At 35.0% G+C, this 8,240-nt stretch overlaps 1 protein-coding gene across 3 annotated transcripts in view; it reads right to left on the bottom strand.

The window, feature by feature from the left end:
- Positions 1–3,018: 3,018 nt before the first annotated feature.
- NXPH1 (neurexophilin 1) overlaps positions 3,019–8,240 on the bottom strand; it is a 139,778-nt gene continuing 134,556 nt past the window's right edge. For all 3 annotated transcript variants that reach the window (XM_015649109.3, XM_015649126.3, XM_015649117.3), the window contains exon 3: positions 3,019–6,966. In XM_015649109.3, coding sequence (XP_015504595.1) covers positions 6,205–6,966 — 762 coding nt within the window. In that variant the 3' untranslated portion in view covers positions 3,019–6,204. The remainder of the gene's footprint in view (positions 6,967–8,240) is intronic.

The raw sequence follows: 8,240 nt of genomic DNA, 5'->3' as shown, positions 1-8,240 counted from the left end.
TCTGATATGAAGAGGAGATATTATAATTCCATAAAATGGGATGGTACTGGAAAGTATTGGTGAGCTCTTGAGAAAAATACAATTTTTCCAGAGAAAAAAACAGTTCAAAGTTTGTGAGTATTACCCTTATTTTCTGAAGGGCTACAGCTAACTTACTGAAGTTCATCACCTAAAGGTTTCAGAAATTTTTTCTCAAGTCATGGAAGATTCATTTGGGAATTCATTTGATACACAAGCTTTTTTGTTAGTGTCTGTCCACCTTATTTACAGGACATTACCTGCAGGTCATTAGCAAAACAAAGACTGGGGCACCTAATGCCATATACCTATATATCAGTTTGTTTCATGGAGTTTATGAGTGAACTCCACACTTAGAGTGTTAAAGTGAATCATGGCTAAATAAATGCATTTCTTATGCCTCCAGATTTACAAATATGCTAACACAAAATGAGAAAAAGACAAACACAATAAAATTAACATACAATGAACTCAAGATCCCCACGGTCCCTGACATCCAAGTTCTATTATTTCTGGTTTATTCACTGTCAGCAATCACAGTTCTGGATTCCACATGTAGCCAGTTGAAAAGAGTTCAGAGTATTTGTCTCTGGAAGGAGCATGTTCATAAATATGTCATAATAAATGTAACAATTATAGCTATTGGATACTGGAAGAATTAATATTACTTTTTTTATTTACAGTCCATAAGTGATCTCATTTTTCCTTAGGTTACCTGTTTCTAAGTTGGTTTTTTCATCTTGCTCTAGATTTTCTGTGACCTAGATGAGGAACTAAAGGTCACATGTTATTTATGCCTTTGCCAAGTCTGGTTTCATTTATTTGCTGAAATGAACAGATCTGCAAGTACATTGGGCTTTCCCATAAACTCAGTGGCCCTTTCATGAAATTGTGACTTACTTTTTGAAATGGTTAAATGCCACATCTTCACTGATGTGTATGAATGGCTTTGAACTTACCAATTTTCTTTTGGTGCCTCTAATTTCTTATTAACAACAGGCAGAAGTCCATTTTACACACCACTTAAGCCTTCCCTCATATCAATAACCTTACTTGATACATAACTGAGGTACAGATTGAACTAGGAATAAATCCCAAACTTGTTCCGTCTTTTCAAATTCCTCCTTAGACAATGAGACCATAACTCTCTTAGAATTAAAGCTCAAGTGAGTCATTGGTTTACTCATGATCTAAAAAACCTACAAAAAACTACGTTTCTTTCTTTATCCCAAAGGCAAATTAAGATAAAGAATTCAAAATTATGTATATCATACACTGGACACCAGTCCAACCTCAAGCAGAGATTCACTAGCTGTGTCCCTCAAACAGAATTCAAAAATTGTATAGATATTTTCCAATGAGAAAATACTCCTGTACAAAACAAAGTAATCTGCTTGCTAGTTTGAGTACATTAACTAATTGTATCTATTGTATCTTTTTAAATAACAGTTTATTTTTAATGAGTGTTCCTCTCACAAGCAGCAAGAAGTGTTAACCATATCCATAGAGATATATATTGACAAATTGATCCAGAAAATTATTTAATCTTCCAATTTTATCATAATTTTAGTAAGATACTGACCATTAAAAAAATTATTTTTTTATTATAAAATATTCTTCCACTGTCAAAATAGTTTTGAAAATAGTATTTGTATTCATAAATTAAAGAGGAAACTTTAACTAATCAGAAGGGCCAAGAGTGCTTGTATTTAATTGATGTATGTATGAGATTTTAAAAATATTTCTTTCTTGGGAACTGTATATATCTAACAAAAATCATAAACAGTATGCTTCAGATTTATAAGTACATGGTTCACAAGAACTCTGCAGTACTCTGTCTTGAAAATTAGGAGATCTTGGCATCAAAACCATTCCAAAATAGGTATATACAACATATATTATGCAGTTCCTAGCACAGCAGATCCTTGATGCAGCCATTTGAAGTCTCTGGCAGTCCTCAGACATGCAGTTAAGTACAAATCACTAGAGAATCACTTCTTCCTGTACTAGATGCAGTCAAATACAATTTTACTACCTCTGGCACAGAAGGACATAGAAGGACCCACAAGATGCCAAGACTGAGGTTCATTGTGTTTTGTTGAAGAATAATTCTTTAGATCAGTTGTCTACACTTTAGGCTAGTTTTACTGTAAGCTTAGCAGATATTTTTTAATCCCTTTTCCTCCACAATTCTCTAACACATAATTTTCAGAGTAGTTTATGATATTCTATTAGAATTGCAGTTTACAACACGGTGTTCAGAACTCATGAGGACGTCGTGATTCAATCATGCCCTCTGACCAAATGACTTGAATAGTATTATTTAAATTTCTGTGCTAATGTGTATCAGAACACTACAAGACTTTCATTCCGCTCTCCTTTAAATGGAGGTTGAATATTTCTGATTTTACTGTAAGTTACTACAGTAATTTTCAACAGTTTCTGACATCATTACTTTAAGGGCAAACATTGAAAACCAATGTTTGTGTAAAGATGATCTTATTAGTTTGCTTACTATCTGTGTAAGAGGAAAAAGGGAGAAAGGGATAAAATTTTACAGCTGATTTCGTAAGGAGAGAAGATACTATATTTTCTGTCCCATGCTGAAATATTTTGAAAAAATTAACCTGTGAAAGCCTTACAGGTTTCCACCACTGTTTAGAACTTTGATCAGTGATTTTTGCAGGTTTTTCTGCAAACCACCCATTTCTTATATCTTGGATTCCTTTTTTCAAAACCACAGGAACTGACACAGAAATAATATCACTGATCCATGCAAGGCAATTTTAATATACTGATACTTGCTCAAGTGCATGATCCATGTATTTTTCCACCAGAAATAATTGTTTCCATTAAAATATCTCTATCTGTGTTTTCTCTATGAAGTGAAATAAGAGCCAAAGCATAATTTAAAAGTTTAAAAAAAAAAAAAAAGTGAATAGAAACAGTCTCTTCACTTTTTAAAAATAAGTAACTTAATCTTCTTTAATCCTAAAAATATACCTTTAGAGATATACATCTTTATTACTTCTAGAATTAATGAGTTATAGTGTGACAACATTTGCCTGGCCTAGCACTCCATTAAGGCATTGTTCATGTGCAAGACCCAGACACTCATACATACATTGTTTAACTGACTTAACACATTCATGTTCATTAAAATCCTTTTTCAAATGACAAAACCAAAAACATTCTTCAACAAAATTAGTAAACACAAAATATTTCCCAAATAGATTGAATGAAATGCAATGAACTAGCACCTAAGTAATACATTATCTATTCTGATATTAGATCACTGTTTCACAACTCAATCACCAAAAGAACTCTTTCAAGTTCAAACTCAACAATGAAGAAGAATAGCTTATGAAGAATAGAAAATCCTTCAAAGGCTTTAGACTAATTATTAGTATGAATGACTGTGACCAGAGGCAGATAAAATACCAACAACCACAATTAGTAGGGTCAAAACCATTGCATGATGAATAATTCCTCGTTGTATGGATGTTACCTGAAAAGTGGACAAATATTTATATATGAACAGAATGTATATATTTCACACATTTTTATGGGAAGTTTTAAAAAATATAGAAAATAATGAAACTGTACCAGCAATAGTATTTCACATCCATTTTCCAGGAATATAAACAAACCATATAATGCTCAGTTGTTGTACAGGTTGCTAAGATTGTTAATTGAATTTAACACTGGAGTTCTACATACTATTAAATGGAAATTTATACTGAAATCAATAGAAAAATTCCCATTGATTTAATAGATCCAAGATCTAACTATTGGCAGCAACACAAATTATTTTATGGTTTATATTCACAACAATTAATTTTCATAGAGCACAAGGGGTAAACACTACCAGTTTAATCATAATCCCTGTCAAAGGAAAAAAAAGTTTTGTGTGTCAGCATATTCCTGAATGAGATCAGAATATGAACTACAGGGCTTGGAAAATGTCTTTCTCCAAATCTGCACATGGTCTGGGGTCACAATTTTATCCTGGGAGATGTCATACATAATGAAGAAATTCCCACAGGCATATCTATTCAAAGAAGCCAAAGTAATAATAATATGACAGTCTCCTCTCCTACTGGTACACCAGTGGGAAAACATTTACTTTCAATAATGTTATCCATTTACTTTGCTCCATTCTCATTTAACTGCACATTTCAGCAAGAGAAGTCCTCAACCAGTAGTTGTTTTGAGCTTTACAGTTCTTGAAACACAAGTGGAGAGTTTATTGGGATTTTGGAGAGGCAGTTCATAATGCTGCACCTAGTTGGAAGCTGACCCATATTTGCACTTGCAGCTGTGATCCAAGAAGGGGAAAGAAAACATTTCCAGGAATGATAATTCTGAAAGATATGATATGAAATACTGAATTCATCTTTGGGCAGCCTTTTTTTAGGCATGGACTTCTTACAGTTGCTGGTTTTCTGGATGTTAGGGGTAAAGTATGCCACTATCCACAAAATATGTATATATATATATATATATATATATATAAAAGCTATGAGCTTTTTCTTACAGGAAGAAAATTCCCTAGTACCATAAAAAGGGATCTCTTCTTTCCATAGAGATCAGTACCTCACAGGAGGCTAGAATTAAGGCAATGACAGGCCTTTATACACAGAGTGGCTCTATGTTTTCCCACTTCTTAATTATAATGACTTATTTTAAACAAAGCCCTGCACCTGTAATTTCTTATCGGAGTGCGGGCTTCTGCTTGAACTAGCAAGACCTTCAGTAATAAGATCTCCTTGCTAGGAAAAGGGCCCAAGAAAGTTTTGTGTATTCAACATATATCTGTATTTGAGCACTCACACACACATGTACTTATACACACACAAATATGCACACACACAAATTCATAAATAGATGTCTATATATGTACATATGCAAAGAGACAATACTGAAAATCATGTTAGACTTGGAGTATTACCCGCTTGTCAGAACTATTTAAACTACTATCTACACAGTACATATTGAAACTCAACTTTAAGATTTTTTTATTTTTATGTACAGTCCATTTTTTTCCTCTGGAAATAAAATATCTAAATACAGACAGACTGTAATGTTGTATATGTATAGCTTTCAACAATACTTTAGCTGAGTAAATGCTTTGTACATAGTTCTGTCTTTTAATGGAGTTTACAGCTACATTGATAAAATGGATTCCTCATTTCCTTGATTGTTTTAACCAATAACAAGCAGAGAGACAATTACAAGTTAATATTAATAAGCAGCTCAAATAACACTGGTTAAATTATGTACAATACAAACCATTCATACAAATGAAGACTAGGATATTGAATTTGTTACAATATTTTGTAATAAAGATAAGACAGCCACTTATAACTTACATGTTCTCCGTCAGGCATTTTCCTTCTTAGAGATCAATTCCAGTTTCTAAGTAGTTTAGCTGGCCTAAACTCAAACAAGTTTTAAGAATCAGAGCTTAAAGAGTCAGAGAAACATTAAACCAGAATGTCTGCTCACATGTAAATTCCAAATGTTTGCCCATCTTTACTAGAAACAGGCTTGCTCCATGGAAAAAGAGCCACCAACACCACCTTGAATGTGCCTACTGTGTGCTGGGAAAAGTCATGACACTTTGCTGTGTTCATATAATACGGAATACTGAACTCTAAACACACTTTTTTTTCCCACTTTAACAAGTATTTATTCCTACAGTATTATTTACCAGTACAGCTACTCCAAGCAGTAGAATGCATGAGTGGGGATTATTGATTGGCATGTACTCAAAGGACTTTCACGGAGATTTCCATAACAGTCTGCGTTAGAAACCTTGTACTGTCTAGTTAATCCATTTTGCTTGATGATAGGTTATGCTGAATCCTTAGATATCAGACAATGAAAGATTTCTTAACAGGAATCTCAATAATGTGCGCTGAAAGGTATGTGTGTGTGTGTCTCTGTGTATGTATATGGGTTTATTTCAAATCCATAGTGATTCACACCTAGATTGATACATGGAGCTGACTGGACAAAAATAACATTAGATTGTTTTCCACTACATATTTGCAGCCATTTGACATCATCAGCAGCAGGTAGACACATTCCAGGCAATAAATGTGGCCTTCCTCCTTGAGGTTACAGCCCTGTCATTCGAACTCTTTTATTCCCCAGGCTTCAGTCTCAGACACAAGTTGGTCCTCACCCTGAAGGGAAGTAGGGCGTGTCACTGTGGTAGTTGTAATCAGGACACACCTTCTGTACTAGTTTATAATCTGTACTATAAAATGAAATGTAAATACAGATTACTTTAAAGGGCTTGGAGCAGAGCCATGACACGTGGCTCTGGGTCTGCTCCTGATAACAGGTTTTTGAAGGGTCATAGTTGCAGAGTGTATTCTTGGTAGCCTTGTCAACCTTTTCATACTCGATTCGACAGTTAAAGGACTTGGAATCTTTGGCATCAATCACTGTCTGTTGTGCCAAGTCAAATTCCACTATTTTTGTAGGGGGCACTAGGCTCACAGATACATTCCCTTGACCAGTGGAGTTATGCCTGAAGTAAACACTAAACGTCCCATTGCCATGGTCAACGATTTTCCCTGTTATTAACAGATTTAGCTTCACAGTCTTGATGTTGGAATGAAAATCTCCCCAGCCAAACATTTTCTTAAATTTCCCAGTCTTGACGATGGGCCGTCTCTTTGCTCTGGGCCGAGGCTCTTGCAGATCTGTGGAGTTCCTCAGCCAGTCCCAGAGATCTTGCTCAGAATAAGTTTCTGGGGCATCATATCGCAGGTCCAAATCTGTATCATTTTCCTTTCCACGAAAAGTCTGTGACAGCAGTCGGCTGATGGACAAGTCTTTGCTACTTTCCGTCCATATGTGCTTTAGTGTGGATTTGGAGCTTCCTGATTTTAGAAGTTCTGTTTTTCCTCCATTTGTTAAATTTGCACAGGTAACCTGAAAAAGAAAGGGAAGAAAAAAGAAAAAATATATTGAGATACGTGATACAAACCCCATTATTTCTACCTGAGACCAAAACAACCAGATTTCCTAATCATAGAGAAATTTTTTTGAGAAATTAAATTGGAACTCTATACTCAGTAAATCAAAAGAGAAATGTCCATTTTCTTCCACTTTCCAAGTAGCTATTATTCAGTTCTCCTTTGCCAGTTTTTTTTAATTGGCCTTCAGATTAAATCACAGACATTCACATTATTCTTCTGTTATGATGTTTGCCAGTGATGAGTGTGTGATGAATTACTACAAAAACTGAGCTACACAGTTGTCATTCTTCAGGTTGTATGTGGCATCTCAGAGTGAAGTGTTCTTGCTTGAATGTTCACTCTGCAAAGCTGCTGTGTCTTCCTCCATCAGAGACCCATACATTTCTTTTTGCTGCCCCTGGCATCCACTGTCAGGGTGCTGCCTTGGTGGTGCCAGCCTGACCATGCTTGGAGTCCATGTCATTATGAATCTAATAATAATAATACAATTTCCCTACTCCTTTTATGAATACTCATTGGTCTATGTTCTTTACTTGGACCTTCAGTCACAAGTACAGTATAAATAACAGAATAATGAAAATTTTAATGAGTTTTGAGTCGACAGCTGTACATTCGGTGTACTCCACATCAGCTAATGCAGGAGGAGTCACAGCCTTTTCTAATAATCCCTTACAGACCAACTACTGATTTGCCTTGTCTGTATCTAGTATGACAAGCATTTCTCCTTCCTCTCTTCACTTCTTTTTCCACCATTTTCTCCCCAAATTAAATAGTGATCTGTGTGAGACACAAAACATTTTGTATATTTACAATAAATAAAAATATAGAGGCACCAATTTAAAAGCAGCAATAAAAAATTTCCTGCAAAATCACATTTAAAAGAACAGAAAATCTTGCACCAAGTTCCTACGAAACCATATATTTCAGACACAGCTTTTCACAAAATTTACTGTCAGAGCAATTTGTCTTATTTATATTTTTTCTCTTTGCTTTAATTGAGTGGAAAACAGAGAACAGATGCAGGCTCACAGCTGTCTAACATGCAGCTCTGGCGGAGAGCTCTGACAGAGAGTACCTGGGAGGGCAGGAATTCATGCAGGGTGGATGGAAAGGGACTGACAACACATGTAGTCCCATTCCCCCTAAAATGTGCACCAAACACACTGCCCAATTTTTTAACATTTTCACTACTCTGAAGAGGCCATGACATTTCTTATTTCCCTTTTC

The sequence above is a fragment of the Parus major genome, chromosome 2 (genome assembly GCF_001522545.3).
Source record: "Parus major isolate Abel chromosome 2, Parus_major1.1, whole genome shotgun sequence".
Lineage (NCBI taxonomy): Eukaryota > Metazoa > Chordata > Aves > Passeriformes > Paridae > Parus > Parus major.
The sequence above is the reverse complement of the archived record's forward strand: the minus strand, read 5'-3'. Positions and strand labels throughout refer to the sequence as shown.